General features: G+C 41.2%; 2 protein-coding genes across 2 annotated transcripts; one reads left to right on the top strand and one right to left on the bottom strand.

Moving 5' to 3' along the window:
• Positions 1–3147: 3147 nt before the first annotated feature.
• On the top strand, positions 3148–5483 carry LOC100502501 (uncharacterized). Its single transcript, NM_001196979.1, has 3 exons — positions 3148–3744; positions 4790–4873; positions 4976–5483. The coding sequence occupies exons 1-3, from the start codon at positions 3579–3581 to the stop codon at positions 5269–5271; spliced, it is 546 nt and encodes a 181-aa protein (NP_001183908.1). The 5' UTR covers positions 3148–3578; the 3' UTR covers positions 5272–5483.
• Positions 5484–14273: 8790 nt separating this feature from the next.
• LOC100283075 (selT/selW/selH selenoprotein domain containing protein) lies at positions 14274–17386 on the bottom strand. Its single transcript, NM_001155977.3, has 4 exons — positions 16943–17386; positions 15308–15404; positions 15123–15182; positions 14274–14591 (listed from the first exon to the last, which is right to left on the bottom strand). The coding sequence occupies exons 1-4, from the start codon at positions 17332–17334 to the stop codon at positions 14511–14513; spliced, it is 630 nt and encodes a 209-aa protein (NP_001149449.2). The 5' UTR covers positions 17335–17386; the 3' UTR covers positions 14274–14510.
• Positions 17387–17617: the final 231 nt, after the last annotated feature.

The raw sequence follows: 17617 nt of genomic DNA, 5'->3' as shown, positions 1-17617 counted from the left end.
GAATTGCATAAATACCTACACTGTGTAGTATAATTTGTATTAGTATATATCATAAACTAGTTATAATGTGTTTAGCTGCGTGGGGATCCTATATTTATGAAGCAAATAAAACATTAAATACGATTTTTTGTTTATATGCGTGTAATTCATTTCCTTTCATTGCACATTCTTTCCATCATAAATTCGTGCGCATGCAACTGGTAACATATTTTTATACAGTATGCCGAATTGCATAATTATCTACACAGTGTAGCATATTTAGTATCAGTATATGTCATAAAATGGTTCTTACGAGTCTAGTTGCATGGCTGTTGCAGCGATCCTAAATTTATGTAGGAAATAAAGCATTTAAAAATAGAAACGTCACACATATATTTCCTAAATTTACGTGCATGCAAGGAAACGTGTTTCACTCATACATACATTCCTTTTTTGCGTGCATGAGACGGATGGCGCACCCAACAGCCTGGTTTAGTCGGCGCGTTGGGTTGAACCACGTTGTAGGATGATCGGCCTGGACTTGCTTTCACTATTGGAAGCCCAGGTCCATTTATACCTGTTTTATATATATATATATATATATATATATATATATATATATATATATATATATATATATATATATATATATATATATATATATATATATATATATATATATATAGAGAGAGAGAGAGAGAGAGAGAGAGAGAGACTTAATTGTTAGGGCCAGTCCAAACCAGCCAAAAAGGGCATCCCGAGCTCACTCTCTGTTATGTGCTTTGTTCATTTGAGAGCTAGGGTTTAAGAAAGGAGAGTGTAAGACCAAATCGACCAGTTGATTCAAACTTATAGAGATTTAGTGCTTTTCCAACCTTGTTACCTGTCGTATTGGATCAGCTGTTTCGTCATCTAGAGCTTTTCCTGCAAAAGGTTTCACGTAAATCATTGTATCTATTTATAATTCGGTATTTATATATTGTCATACTTGTTGATCGGTTCCTATCTTGCTATTTTATCCGAGTTTATTGTGTACAGTTGACTTGGTATATATTATGATGCACACATGCATTCTTTCGTATGTTGATGATGAGGATTGATATGTTACCAAGCTGATCTTTTGCAAGCATATTGTGAAGTGTGGAGTTTGGACGGAAGAATTGGTACGTCCCAGCAGCGCGTGTACCTATCTGCACTAAGAATTTTGATCCAAATTGTTAGTCTTAGCAATCTACTGTCTCTGTTTTCAAATATTTATTATCTGTTAGTTTATTTTTAAAATAAATCGCGACAAATAAAAAATAACAAATGGACTATTTTTAAAGGATTTCTCTTTCCTATATAGATTTTTTAAATCTATGTTAAAGATATATATTTTTAGAAATATATATATAAGATTTTTTTCTTCTCTTTGTCGTGCTTGGTCCGATATAGCACAACATCGCCCCACCGTTGTGTATAGAGATAGCAACCGGAAATTCCCTGTCGGGTTTTAGCTTCCCATCTATGTCTCAGCGACGAAAAAAATTCCTGCGGGGATCTCAACAAACGCATGCAGGTGACATTTCTTCCCCGTCCCTATTACTTGCGAGGATAAATCCCTATCGGGGATCACTATCCCCGTTTAAATTATAATTAGATCGTACTTCATTTATTATAAATGTAAAACATTGCTACTTATACACATTGTTTGATGTAAAAAATCATTATGTGTACATTAAAATGAACACATTAGTACAACGGATGATTTCTTAACAAAGTAATTATTTATTTTTATTATTAACTATTATTAATGTAAAATATTGCCGTTTACCTGTTGTGGGAGATTTTTTTTCCCGTGAGGGAAGAAACTTCTCTATCCCTATTTTCTAAGGGCTAGTTTGACAACTTTTTTTTCTAGAGAGATTCACATTTTACTAAAGGAAAAAGAACTAATTTCTCTAAAAAAATGAAAATTTCTTAGAAAAATAGGATTGCCAAACTCCCCGGCAGGTCTCATTGCCGGTCTACACGACATGGCGTGAGATTACTCCATGCTACGTTGCCTCGAAAAAAATTGCTTCGGAGTACGATAGTTCTGGGCCATAACGGCCCGACACGGCCCAACATCCGTCACCTTCTGGGCCATAACGGCCCGACACGGCCCAACATCCGTCACCTCTGCTCCAAACAGGTCGTCGCTGGCAGCACGCCTCCCTCATCCTACAGTCGTCCTGATCTCCACCGCGTCAGGTGGGCAAGAAAACTACGGTTGACGAAGCAGAGGACGAAGCACCGTATTGGCTGATCTGGACAACAATCGTTGCGACGTGCACCGGCGACGATGTTCTCTACGACAACGCGGACCGTTTGCGGTCTGGCATAGAGGCTAGGGTTTCTGTCGACGAGCTGAACGATCCACGTCTGGTGGCCGGATGGTCCACGCTTGCGCATGAGTGACCAAATTCACCAACAGCACCTAGATCTCGCTCCCGAGAGGGACCCGTCGGAGAGAAGATATCATATGGTTTGTGTAATACCCTAAATTTTGACTCTATATTTTACACTATAAAATTTAAGGATCGATTCAGCTTAGAATCTCGGGCTCCATTCCTATTTATTTAAATTTTTTAACTATAAATAAAAAAGGACGCTATCTTATTATGAAGAAACATTTAGATCATGATCCATATTACACCCCTACTGATCTCCTGAACAAGAACAACGAAGAGACCCATGCGAATCATGAACGTGTGGTAAAATCAACCGAAGAATGCATGCAGTGCTGCTATATACTTTCACCAACTACCAGAAAAGAAGGGTCACCCACCATACCATGGCCGGACTGCACCGTACAAGAGCTGTAGTCTCAGAATTCGGAGTGCAAAAAACTGGAGTTTTCCATCCTCGACTAGAAAGAAAATTCAGTGTCGCTTTTCTCCAAGTAATAAAAGGGAGAGAGAGAAGAAAAAAAGAGTTGCAGCATTTTACTAGTTGCAGCTGTGATTTCCAAATCCCACCTGCAAAGTTTTTTTTTTTTTTGCGTGCACATTTTTCTTGCTAGGTGGTTTGCTGTCTCTGTCCACATACTCTGCAGAACTTTAGGTGTAGCTCCCAATTAAGCCATCCAAGCATAAATACGCATCTATCCATGTTCTCATGCTCCACACTGCAATCCCTTGCCCAATCTGCAGCTCCTACATAGACACCTCAAAGCGAGAGCAGCATCGTCGTCGTCGTCGTCGACTCTCGTCTCTCTGCTTGCACACGACACGCCGCGCTCGAGACCACGAGTCCAGATCCGTACATCCTGCTGCCCATTGGTCCACTCTGCCGCCACTCTATTTTTCTATATACAATTTCCTCCTGACTCCTAAGTCAACTTGTTCCATCATCTCTCTAGCAGTCTAGCTCACATCTCCGTCTCCGTCTCCTGTGAGATCACCCATCACTCTAGCTAGTTTTTATCTACAATTTCCTTCTGAGTCAACTAGTTCTATTCTATCTCTGTACCTCACTTCTCCCCCGAGATCACCTCGTGTGTCTGTCTGACCTTCCACACAGTAGCCGCCGACCAAGCTAGCTAGCTAGCCAGAGGGGCACGGAGCGCAGAAGCTAGCATGAGGTTTCGCAGAGGCAGCAAGAGCTCTAGCAAGGCCAAGAAGGGCGCCGCCGCCGCTCCGTGGCAGAACGGAGAGCGCAAGGTCGACGGAGGAGGGCCCGGCTCCAACAGCCGGCAGGTCGCGCCGGACGACGACACCGGCATCGTCGGAAACGTCGACGACGGTAATGCTGTATCTCGCTCTGTTCCAGTTCTTGTTTGAATCAAAGAGCGACTGCTCGTTGTTCTTGCATATCGTAGAGATATCTTCGGCTTGCAATGCCTGTTCTTCTGCTATGGTGTAGCAATAGTTTTTGGGCGGTATTTTTTTGCTACGTACGTTACGTGTAGGAGTGTTCGGTTGCTACTACGGACGGATCGGAGGGGAAATGCGAAAATAACGCCGATTTCTGAAGTTTTGTGAGGCTAAAGTTTTTTTTGTAGTATGCGCCGGTGTGTTATTTTCGGAATAGTACGGCCTAGGTGTATTTAGCGGAGCACATCCAAAGTTTATTTTTCCCTTCTTTTTCTTTATGCAGGCATGCTTGTCCTAGATATGTTATTTGAGATTTTGTCGATGTTTTTTTTTAAAAAGTGTCATATATCTCTACTATATTAAAATGTCAGTTTTTCTAGCTCCATAGTTTCAATCATCCATGTACTCTCCATATTTAAAAAAGTAAAAATAATGCAACCACCTCCACACATTTTTTATAATTTATATCTAAGTATAAGTGGAAATCCCAACCGTTCGTGTGGGTAAATCCGTATCGACTTCTACCGAGTATTTTTATCTATATAGATTGCAGCAGCAGTTTAAACAATCGGCTTTAATCCGAAGTGAATAACCTCTGATTCATTGGCACGTGTGTACCCAAAAGTAGGCTCATGTTAGACGTGTAGCGAGAACACTGTCCACATGTTACCTCTTGATGATGCTAGACGAGTAGCTGAAGTGGGAACACGTACGTACGCGCATTCTCCTTTGTTAACGCCGACGACAGAAATATGGGCCTCCGCGAATTTGTGCAGTTGAACCGATCTCATCACGATCATGATTCGGTTGTCCGCAGTTTTCCACGGTTGCAACTGTGATACTATTACATCCATATTTCATGTCAATGTCATGTCATGGCCAATGGCCATGCCAGAACTGTGATTATGGTTCTAGGTGCCCATCATTTTCCACACGTAGTAGTCGGTTGCCTGACAAAGTGTTTTTTTTTTCAGGTAGTAGCAGAGACGAGACGTTCTATGAAGCCACCGCCTGGTTGGAATCAGACTGCGAAGATGATTTCTACAGCGTCAACGGAGGTAAACTGAATCCACAACCAAAAGGCCAGTTCCACTCTCATCTCAAGGTTCTTGACCGGCGGCGGCGGCGGCGGCGTCATTGATTTCCTCCTGCACGTCCAGATCTGACGCCTGCGAGATCGTTCGCATCCCGATCCAGCGGCCGGAACACTCCGCCACCTAGACCCCGCGATCTACCGACGCTGGCGGCGATCCTCAAGGCCGAACCCCTGAAGCCGCAAAGGAGGCTGGGCGACCTCCTGCGGGAGGCGCAAGACGACGATGACGACGACAACGACACCGCCGTCGACGGCCTCTCCAGAGACGACTCCTTGCGCATGGGCGCGGAGGCCAACCGGTGCTGCGTGCCGCGGCTCGCGCGGGCCATTAGCTGCAACGGGAGGACGCAGCGCAAGTGAAGTGTTAATCCGTGCCTTGTTGAACAGACATGCCAGAAAAGATTTGCCGCCCAAATGTGTACATAGACCAAATGACTGCACCGGAACAGTAAAAAGAAAATGATTTCATGCCTGTATCACGTAGATTCAAGGATTTGATGCCTGCTTCCAGCCGGACAGATGCTACAGGGAAACTCGCCCGGATGAAAAGAACATTATTTGGATGTTTGAGCACGGGCACGTCTTGCTTATTAACATCTCGGAAATATTCTGCCATAGTTAGGGCAGTTAAACCAACTCTCATACGAGCTCCCGGCGGTTCATTCATTTGGCCATAGACTAGAGCTACCTTTGATTCCTCAATATTTTTTTCATTAATTACTCCGGATTCCTTCATTTCCATATAAAGATCATTTCCTTCACGAGTCCGTTCCCCTACTCCGCCAAATACGGAAATATGAAAAAGAACACAGAAAAAGGGGAAGGAATAGGGTGACAAACCAGATGATTGAAGAACACAGAAGAGTAATGAGAAACATGGGAAGCTTCATTTGGTTGGTCCGGCCGGCAGCAAAAGGAAAAAACATGCGGCCACGTACAAATGAAACTTTTAAATTTGTGCCTTTAGTTCAGTTTCACTTCTCTCCAGTAGTAGAAACATCTCATCAATTATACTGCTAGAGAATGGTAAAAACTAACTAGCAGTGACGAACTAGTCTGAGAAGTAGTATAAGTCGTATTTGTATTTATTGTGCTGGTAGACGACATTATTCTAGTAGATTTAAAAACAATCTTTTTAGATTCACTACATGTTTTAATCCCTTTATTACCAAGAGATTTAAACAATTGTGGGTGTGCATGGAATGTGCATAAGAATCAAAGCCTAGCCAGTTTTAACTTTTTATAAAAACTAGTCTTCTGTTCTAAAGTTTGATTCAAACTTTTAGTTCACATCTTACCTTGCAAATATTCAATATGTTTTAAAAGGATGAAACAATAATCACATGAATTACAGAAGTTTCTCATGTTTTTGATAATTCGACAAGAAAGAACTTTGTGTAGAGAAATCCTCTCTCCACTGGTCAACTGTAGCGTTAGCATCTTTTAATTTTAACTTAAAAATATTACAATCGTCATAAGAAATTGATTGACCAGTTACGAAAACATGAATTTTATTTTTATCCCTTTCTACCTTAAGTTGCCCTAAAGTTGTGTTGACGCCGATTTGAACGTCAAACATTTGAGATGAACCGTGTGCTGATGCTCTCTGCGGTGACACGGACGGTCCGTGACTCTGAGTCAGACGATCCACGACCTCGGTACAGGAGCAACTCCTTCCTTGCATGCTTCCAGACAGTCCATGCGTAGGGCTGAACAGTCCACGACGAGATGGCGCAAATGGTCTTCTTCTCCACGAAGAATCTGGATCTCACCTTCAATGAAGGACCCCAACGGGGAGGAGAGATCCAAGGGTTGTCTTAGGGCCAGCAGGTCGTCCAAGATGTCTCTAGTCGACGTAGAGTCGAACAGCGGCAAAGAAATAGGCCGATGTAGACTAATACCGAGCTAGGCTAAGGCTAGATTACTCCTACTCCTAAGTAGCGATGAAAACGGACGGAAAAACCCTTCTCCCGTTTCCGCTCCCGCAATTCTTCATCGGAAATGGGAGCGGGAGCGGAACAACTACGGGCGGAAATGAGTCCGGGTTATACGGGTTTACGGAAACGAACCAAAACGACCGAAAATTAACCGAAAACGAACGGAAATTGCCTCAACGGAAAAATTAACCGGAAAAAAAGCCCACATCACCACATGATTACATGACCAGTTGACCACATAGCCATTGAACAACAAGGAAAAATAAGTCCATGACGTCAAACACACATTAACCAAATGCCAGTATGCCACTCTATGAACAATTGAACAATTAACCAAACAATACATGTACTGTGGTACTAGTTGGCCTCGGTGTCTTGACTCTTGATTGTCTTCGTCTTGATTGGATTGGAGCTCGGCCGTGTGCAGACAGTGCAGTGTGCGTGACTTGTGGCAGCCAGCCGGTGACCGTCTTCGCCTCTTCCGCTCTTCGGTAGACGACAGCTGGAGGCTGGAGCCGTGTGCTGTGTGCAGACGCTCGTGTCTTCGCCTCTTCGGCAGACGACAGCCTGGACGGACCGACGGCTACGGCTTCAATGCTACAGGCTGTACTCGGAGTCTCGGACGCCTGTACTCGGTAGCCTACAGCAGACAGCAGTTAGCAAACAGCAGGACGGCCTTCGGCCTGGACGGCGGGCGGCGGGCGGCCGGACGGCGGGTGAGTCTCGGTGGATGGCCGGACAGGTGACTAGACGAGTCCGTGACTCCGGGCGGCGGTCAGCTGGAAGATGGACTTAGGGTTTCACTTTAGCGTGGAGCCGGGAGCCGTCAACCATGGAGGTCTGTTGTCTGTTGGCTGTTGGGTTGGGCTTGGCAGATTTGGGTCTTGACTGGTGACTCCGCTTCGGGTTAAATCCGGAATAAATACGGAAATATTCCGACCGAATACGGGATCCCGACAATCCGAACGGAAAATAGTATTTCCCGTTTCCGTCCCGCTTCTGTCGACGGCTAACCCGTAACCCGTCCCGAACCCGTATTTTTCCGGAAATCCGAAAACGGGCGGATTAAATGTGGAAAATGGGGCGGGTCGGGACGGGATTTTTTCCGTCCGTTTTCATCCCTACTCCTAAGGAATAGAAAGAACAATGCAAATAAGGTAAATTTAATAAGTAGATTTGATTGGATCGGTTGTGGGGGTTTCAATCGACCATGCCCTTTCATCTATACAATCTAGACCCGTTACAGGTCGGTTCTCGAGTTAATCCTGCGGGTTTTGCTAACAAATCTCGTAATAAATCTGGAACTCTAACTGATTCTACGCACACGAGGTTGGTCCTCGCCGCTATGGCGTACAGTCTAGACGCAAACCGTCCAGCCTCAGGATCGGACTGTCCGCACTGTCACCTCACGGTCAGTTTTGGTGCTCAATAAGTTGAAACATGTGCATCTCTTAGATAAGTAAATTTAGCATAAATCATAACATTGTTTGCATGACTCATCAACAAGAATTAAGCTTTTAAGTCTAAAAATTTCAGCATGCAAAGATTCAACCAAAGCATCATACTTCTTAACTTTTTTATTTCTTTTTTCTAATAAATTACCGAGCTTTTTAATAGTATTAGCTAAATGTCTAAATCATAAGTGCGTGTTGTTGCATCACCTTTTATGTTTTATGGTGACAACGCGCCTGTTGTCTCATGAGAGCTGCATTTGATGTGTTTGATAACAAACCTAGCCACCTAGGTAGACCGTGCACCGTGAGAGTTGATTTGGTGACCCGGTATCCCGAGAGGATTGGAGAGGATTGAGGAGGAAATTAGTTCATTTCCCTTTCAATCCCCTCCAATCCTCCCGTGATCCCCTTGTCACCAAATCAACCATGAAGGGTAGCATATTCCCATCATGTTTAATGTTAAAAAATAAGATACTCTTAGGCTAAGTCAAAACTGCATTCAGTGTGGATTGTGGCTGAGAATGTGCCGAAAGAGCTTCAAAATTACCAGGCCATTTGTGAATTGGGATCCACTATTAGGGCAGTGGAAGAAGTGGATATTAATTCTTTAAACTCTAAAGAAATTGTGAGGTTCAAAGTTCATGTGAAGAGTGTTGCTATGATCCCCCCATCATTGAAGTTGGTGTCAAACCTTTTCTGTATGACATTTTCTTTAAAATTGACAACATTACTGATGAAAGGTGGAATGATGATTCTATTAATTTGAGTAAGAGGGCTTCGGTTGATAGACAAGGGTTTGGTGACATCTCTCTTGGCAAATATGCTAAAAAGGCCAAAAGTGGGGATGAGGATTCTGGTAAGGATGTTAAGGGAAAATCTCCCTTAAAATTATCCTCCAGTCATGCCAATGTTGCAGGATCCTTGTCTGAACAATCTGAAAGTATGAAAATGGGGAAAGGTTCCGAAGGAACTAAAGGTTACCTTGATAGTCAGGGTAATGAGGATGAAGAATTCAATGATAGTGAAGATGATTTGTTGGATTCTCAGGAGTTGGATGAATTCATCAAGGATGATGAATTTATTCCTTCCCCTGTCCAAGAGAAAAAGAAACTATATCATAGTACTGCTGAGGAGGCTAGCAAGATTGTTGGTGCTAAAAAAGGAGGACCTATGGAAGGTGAGGTGGCAGAAGGTGTTAGAAGGAGCAGCAGACTGGAATCTTCTGAAGAAATGAAAATTGCTGATAAAGCTGCTGCAAGAGCTATTGCCAAAGATGCTTTCATCAACAAAGGTACGTCCTACAATCCTTTCTCTGTTCTGAATACTGATAATGTTGTTCTCATGGATGTGGCTCACAAAATTGGAGTTGATTTAGGTTCTTCTTTTAATGATGCTGTGGAAAATTTAAACCTGGTTAAATCTTTAGAGCTATCTAGGAAAAATTTAGTTGTTCAATCTGTTAGGATTAATGTTGATAATTCCAATGTTGATTGCATTGCTTCTGATGTTGATAATAATATTCATAATGATAGTCTGGATGATAATTTTTCTGATCTTGATGATGTTATGGTCCTTAGAAAAGGTCGTAAAATTCAGCACAGGAAAAAAACTGTGAGGAAAAAAATAATATAGCTGGTAAATCTCCCAATAATAGGAAAATCTCTATTAAGAGGAGAGGCCAGCCTGGTGGTCAGGCCCCGATTTGTTCAGAATGATTGGTGTGATTTGGAACTGTCAGGGCCTCGGCAAAGATGTGAAAAGTGAATTCCTGCGTGATATTATCATGAAAGAGAAGGTTAACTTTATTGGTTTACAAGAAACCAACAAGAAAGATTTTGAAGAATCATGGTTGAATTTCATTAGTGGTAATAGAAACTTCGTCTGGGTTTGGTCTCCCCCTAATGGTAGGTCGGGAGGTTTGCTGGTAGGATTTGATTCGGACATGTTTGATGTTAGAGAAAAAGAGTTGGGTGAATTTATGATTCGGACGCTGGTGATTCAAAAAGAATCAGGTTTTATTTGGAATTTTATTAATGTTTACGGTGCTGCTCAAAATGAGCAAAAACAGAAATTCTTGAGTGAGTTATCCGCTTTCTGTTTCAAATGTTCTCATCCAATGTTGATTGGTGGTGATTTTAACATTCTCAGAAGAGAATCGGACAAGAACAAACCTGGGGGGACTAATAAGTGGAGTTCTCTTTTTAATTCTATTATTGATGTTCATGATCTGATTGAATTGGATCTTAGTGGTCGTCATTTTACCTGGTCTAATAATCGTAATCCTCCTACTTTTGAGAAGTTAGACAAGTTTCTTGTTAGTCCTGATTGGGATCTGCATTACAATAATGTGAATGTTACTGGTCTGAGTAGATCTTTTTCAGATCATGTGCCTTTATGTTTCAAAACTGATTTTATTTCTCCGGCTAAAAGAGATTTTAGATATGAGCTTTGTTGGAGGTTGAGACCTGAGTTTAAGTCTTTAGTTGTGAATAATTGGTCTCTGCCTGTTAGAAGTAAGAAAGGTATTGATATTTGGAAAGAAAAAACCAAAAGGTTGAAAAAAATGTTGAAAGGTTGGAATATCAATGTTGAAGGTAGATATTTGAAATTAAAAAAAGATTTGATGGAGAAAATTGACATTTTAGATAAAAAATGCGAAATTATGGGTATTTCGGACTCTGAGAGAATCGAAAAGCTTGATATGGAGTGGAATCTGAAAAAAATCATGGAAGAAGAAATCTGTAAAAAAAAGCAAACTGCTAGAGAAAAATTCATCAATGAGGGTGATGAAAATACCAAATTCTTCCATCTTCTGGCTAATGGTCGGAAGCGGAGGGTTAAAATTCCCTTCTTGAATCAGGATGGAGTCTCTGTTAGTGATGCTGATGGAATAAATAAAATTGCTACTTCTTATTATAAAGATCTTTTTGGTCATTCGGTGTTATCTAGTATTAATATGTCTCACTTCAATATGAACCAGTTATTAGACTCTGATAGATCTTTCCTGAAGGCTCCTTTCTCAGTTGATGAGATTAAGAAAGTGATTTTTGAGATGAAACATAATAGTGCCCCTAGTCCCGATGGCTTTCCTGCTGAATTCTTTCAAACTTTTTGGGATACCATTCAGTTGGATATTGTTCACTTATTCAATGACTTTTATAATGGAAATCTCAAAATTGAGAGACTGAATTATGGGATGGTTACTTTATTACCAAAAGTGGATAATGCGGCTGACATGAAGAATTTTAGACCTATCTGTCTTCTGAATGTGTGTTACAAGATTATTTCCAAAGTTCTGAATAATAGACTTGCGGGTTGCATCACAAAAGTGATAAGTGATTCTCAACATGGTTTCATTAAAAACAGATACATTATGGATGGAGTCATATCGCTCAATGAAATTCTTCATGAGGTTAAGAGGAAAAATCAAAAGTGGAGTGGTTTTAAAAATTGATTTTGAAAAAGCTTATGACAAAGTTAATTGGCATTTCCTCTATAGTATGATGGAGAAAAAAGGTTTTGGTAATACTTGGTGTGATTGGGTCATGAGGATTGTGAGAGGTGGCAAAGTTGACATCAAAACTAATGATATTCTGGGTCCTTATTTCACTACTCACAAAGGAGTTAGGCAAGGGGATCCTTTTTCTCCTCTTCTGTTCAATTTGGTTGCTGATGGTTTAGCTTGTATGATTAAGAAAGCTCAAGATGAGGGTCTGATTAAAGGTCTGATCCCTCATATCATTCATAATGGTTGCTGCTGTTTACAATACGCCGATGACACCATTTTTCTTATTCAAGATTGCTTGGAAGGGGCCAGAAATCTTAAATTCATTTTATGTTTGTTTGAAAGCATGTCTGGTTTGAAAATAAATTTTCACAAAAGTGAAATATTATGCTTTGGTAATGCTAAAGAGATAGACTTTTTGTATGCTGACATCTTTACTTGTCCTATAGGAAATCTTCCTATGAAATATTTAGGGGTGCCAATTGATAAGAAGATTAATAAAAATCTTTGGATCCCCATGATTGAGAAGCTGGAAAAAAGACTAGCTGAGTGGCAGGGTGGATTCCTGAGTCTTGGTGGTAGACTTACTCTTCTAAATAGTTGTCTTTCTAATGTTCCTTTATATATGCTTTCGATTTATCCTGCCCCTAAGACTGTTATCAAAAAAATTGATTTGTTGAGGAGAAGGCTTCTGTGGCAGGGGGGTCGGCAGTCCAAAAAATTTGATTTAGCTGATTGGGAGTCAGTGTGCTCTCCCAAAAATCAGGGTGGTTTGGGTGTATTAAATCTGGAGTATATGAATGATTCCTTACTATCTAAATGGCTTTGGAATATTGAAAATTCGAAAGGCTTATGGCAAAAGATTATTGCCAGTAAGTACATTAAGGGAAAACCCCTTATTTTAGTTAAGCAAAAACAAAATGACTCTCATTTCTGGAAAAAATCCTGAGTTTACGAGACAACTTTTACAAATATTGTAAAACAGATGTTGGCAATGGTTTGAAGACTAGTTTTTGGAAAAGCAATTGGATGGGTAATCAACCTCTGTCTTACCAGTTTCCTATTCTTTTTGACTTGACCTATGACAAAAATGTTTCTGTTAATGAGGTTTTCACATCGAATTTTGAGTCTCTTACTTTCAGAAGAAGGATTGTGGGTAATTTGAGGTTGTTATTCGATGAATTGATTAATTGCTGTAATCAGGTAAGGCTATCTGATCAAGAGGATAAAATTGTGTGGACTCTGGGGAAAAAAGGCTTTTCAGTTAATTCTTTGTATAAAAAGAAAATAGAAGATCAAACTTTGATTCCATATAAGTTTTTGTGGAAATCTAAATTGCCTCATAAAATCAAGGTTTTCTTCTGGTTAGTGGTAAGAAATAAAATTCTTACTAAGGACAACATGAAGAAAAGGTGTTTGAATTGGTTCTTTGAATTGTTGCTTCTGTGGGGTGGATGAATCTATCGATCACCTGTTTTTTAAGTGCCCCATTGCTCAATATATGTGGAGAGTAATTCAAGTTGCCTTGAATTTGAGGATGATTCCGAAAAATATTAAAAATCTGTATGACAATTGGTTATGTAAACCAAAAGACAAGATGGCTCATCTAGTGTTATTTGGTTGTGGTGCTTTATTCTGGGCTATTTGGCGCACTAGAAATGATTGGTGCTTTGGAAAAAATCATTTACTTGATCCGTCTAACATCATTTTTCTTTGCTGCTTCTGGCTGGACTCTTGGGCGATTCGTCAGAAAAAGGAGCAAAGAATGGTGGTGCTAGGAAGCAAGCTAATCCGAAAGACGGCAAGTGAAGCTTTCGGAAGGGCCTTAGGGTGGTGCCCTCTCGACAGGCGTATTTCTGGTTGATCCGAAGCTGAAACTTGGAAGTTGATGTGGATAGTTGTCTGTCTTTTGTTGGCTAGACTGTTCAGTTCCTTTTGTGGCTTCTGCCTGTCTTGTTGGGCTGTAAATAAGAAAGTCTTATATAGTCCTTCATAGACCAAAACTTTTCTTGTTATCGTAGGCTCTTCACTGATCTCGTGATAGTGGTTAGAGTCTAGATAGGGTATTGGTCGTGGTCGATCTTTTGGATGTTTTACCGCGAGGTGACGGTTGTTTCAAATTTTCCTATTTCTTAATGAAATAGGGGGTTTCGCCCCTTCGTAAAAAAAGACTAGTTTGGAAACTCCATTTTTAAGGAATTTTCATTTTACTAAGAGAAAATAAATTATTTTTTCTTAGAAAAAATCTCTTGAAAAATAGGATTTCCAAACTCGCTTAAGACTTCTTTTCCACCAAACAATATATCTTTGCAACCAGCCAAAACTACATTTTTTTGGCACTTTTTTTTTCTTTGGGCACTCTTGGAGATCTCTTCAGCTCTTGTATACCAAGAAAAAAGTAGATTGCCACTGACATGAACAATGAAAACTCCAACACTTCAAACGCGGGTGGCAGAGAACACGGTAGATCAGAAGTCAAGGAATTTTCAGGGCATATATCATATAACAGAAAACGATATGCCCCAGCAATGCAGGACAAGCATAGGTACGAGTACGAGACATGGGCACATGGCCAATGCAATAGGAAACGCCACTGATTGGAACCTACACCTAAGGTACACCGTACCCTTTGAAGATTACGATCTTAGATTGAATATTTCAATCACAAAATGGTGCCGCCGAGCCATAGCCAGCCAACATGGTTTAGGAGATCTTCTTGGCGATGTCCTTGATAACCTTGTCCATGTCGAGCTTCTTCATTGGTGTGAAGGGGCGTGGCATGTTCTGTGCATCAAATGGAGTTTTAATTAAACCAAATGAAATGATGTGGATACATGCAACGATGGGCTATCCCTGCTATTATCAGAAAAGACATCTTAGATTATGCAAACCACTATTTATTCATCCTATTTCTACCATTTTTTTTTCTAAGAAACAACGTACAACATGGAATAAAGCCAAGGCGGAATGAAAAGAAGCACAACAATTTGGTAAGCCGATACTAACTAAATCAAATGTATGCAACTTTTGTTTGGAAGGTTTTATCACAAGTAACGCATTGTACAAACGGTTAGCAAAAACGGTACATGTTCGAACTTTGTATTTTGAAGTAGCATTTCATGAATCACTCTAGTGTGGGGCAATGAGCGGTGCTGTCCCAGGCTAATTGACATGCACAAAAATGTATTAAATGCTACCATGAGATCATTAGATAGAATTTGGTGTAGGCCTCAGATAATAGATAGCTCTAAAATAGACACGATACATATAGCCTAAACCTACAAGATTTAAGAAAATGATAGTTAGGAATATTACCAGCAGTGATATGAACACTTCACCGCCTTCTTCACGTATCTCAAGGCAACCACGGCGTGGCTGGGGATTTAAAAAAATTAGTATAATGGCCATCAAGAAAGTATGATGTACATGAAAGCCGTTTTAGGGTATCAAACAACCCCATGGTTTGGCAAAGATCGTGACGATTAACACGCTATGAATACCTTCTGAGGGTTGATTATCACAGACACCCCCGAAACATAACTTTCCAGGTCCTCCTTCACCTTCTGAGCTCGGATCTTAAACTGTCTGCACTGAGTGCTATAGAATAGCAGAAAGAACAACTGTAAGCAAAGTTGCAGCTATGTATCACGAAATAAAGTGCATGGACAGGAAAAACTATATTAAGAATTATGAAGAATGGAAAAAACAGGGAAGCCTTCAACTAATGAAGGCAACTATTTCTTAAAAAACAAAATTCGCTGACATGTGACTTCAAAAACAATGTTACAGAAGGTGCCAGGCACCGAGCAAGCAATACAGACCTGCTAAGTGACAAGGCAAGCCTTCTTGATTGTACCTTTTGCATGTTAAATGAAGGTGTGTCATGTGTGTTTGTGGTCGGAATCAGATATGAGAGCAAAATAACAGAGAGAACAGGTAAACACCTATTCTGCCTAGCATCTAGGCACTGCCTAACTTTCCTTTTTAGCAAGTAAATGGTGGCAATTGTCTGGTTTCGTGGAACGAAGTGCAGGGGGCGCTTGAGTATGGTGGGCTGGGCATTCTCAACCTTGAATATATGAGCTGGGCGCTGCAAATAAGGTGGATGTGGCTTGCAAAGACAGACAAGGAGAGACCTTGGTAAAGCCTTGACGGTGTGGGTCAACCAAAATGCAGAATTTCTTTGCCGTTGATTTACAATCTCATGTCGGCAATAGAAATGACACATTTTTAAACAGATAGGTGGTTTGTTTGGATGTTGCATTGAGGACCTTGCTCCAAATGTTTGCGCACGGGTATTGTGTGTCTCCGAGGTTTCGCAACTGTACAGTTGCTGCAAACATATTTCAAGCAAAACAAGAAAGCTTCTACAATAAACCTAAGGATGATAAATTTAAATATTAAGACGAGATTGTAGATAACACCAGAACCAGAATAACTATTATTGTCTCGAAAAAATAGGTGATTTCAATAGCTTGCAGACATGATAAATAAAAATGCGTTTGGATCAGTGACATTGTATAGCCTGCAACGGATAGAGTTGCATACACTCTATCTTTGAAACTATTTTAAAAAATATATATATCCATTTGTTGTTCCTCTGAAACAATAAAAAAAAGTATACTGGACTACTTACTTCCACATATTCTTTCCATATATCATGTGCAATAAATCATATTGGTGCGAACGTGCAATCAAACGATCTGACGCAAAATCAAAATCCAACAGTAACTACATTTAACCCCTTCCATATAAAAGGGTTGGATCTAAATCAGATGTTCTAGATAGTTTGATTGTACGCTTGTACGAAATGACTGATTGAACAGGATATCTCGTTTGTTTGTCAATGTAAAGAATGTGCATTCCAACTTATATTGCATATTGCATTAATCACAGACGACACCTCGCAAATGCAAAGAAAAACAAGCCCAGACCAATTGTCCGGTACTCCCCATTGGTGTTTATCACTATCTATCCACACGCTTTTCCTTGCTAAAAGACCAAATCTCCATCCCTCCGGCAGAAACAAATCAATAAGGGCAATCAAACAAGAATAAAATAACCTATACCCGTCCTTTACCTCTCTCAGCAGACAAATCACCGCATATCCTAAAAGTACACACGAAGGCACTCACCAGGCCTCGACGATGACACGCTTCGCTCCAGCCGCCACATCAACCCCATCCTCCTCCTCTGCCGCTGGTGCCACCGCCTCGGCTTCCTTCTTGCCCCTCTTCCTCCCTTTCGGCTCGGTGGCCACCGTCACCGCCTCGGCTTCCTTCTTGTCCCTCTTCCTCCCTTTCGGCTCGGTGGCCACCGTCACCGCCTCGGCTTCCTTCTTGCCCCTCTTCCTCCCTTTCAACTCGGCAACCGCCGCCTCGTCTTCCTTCTTGGCCGGCACTGCCTTCGCCGGAGCAGGCTCCGTTGCCCGCTTCCCTGCAGCAGCAGCAGCAACCATGCTCCGCGTCTTCCTCGGGGACCCCGCGGCAGGGGCAATCGTCGCCGGGGACTTGCGCTTGGGAGGCATGGCTGGGTGGTGGATTGGCTCGAGCCGGTGCGTTTGCTTTGGGTTGCGCGTCGCGGAAGTGCGAGTGGAGACACGGAAAGGTTAATAGACTGGAGGGGAATGGGAAAAGGCGCGGGAGAAAAAGGCTTTTTCCCGCCAAAATAGCAGGTGATGGTAACGAGGTCATAAAATCACGGCCTTCTTAACCGTCACATTTCTCTAAACACTGTCTCCAAAAATACATTACTAAAGATCATCTATCCTTTATTTAAAGAAGATTTTATTGTCTCTGAAATATTTTATA

Source organism: Zea mays, chromosome 10, assembly GCF_902167145.1.
Source record: "Zea mays cultivar B73 chromosome 10, Zm-B73-REFERENCE-NAM-5.0, whole genome shotgun sequence".
In the NCBI taxonomy this organism is placed as follows: Eukaryota; Viridiplantae; Streptophyta; class Magnoliopsida; order Poales; family Poaceae; genus Zea; species Zea mays.
This window is presented reverse-complemented; position numbering and strand designations above follow the sequence as displayed.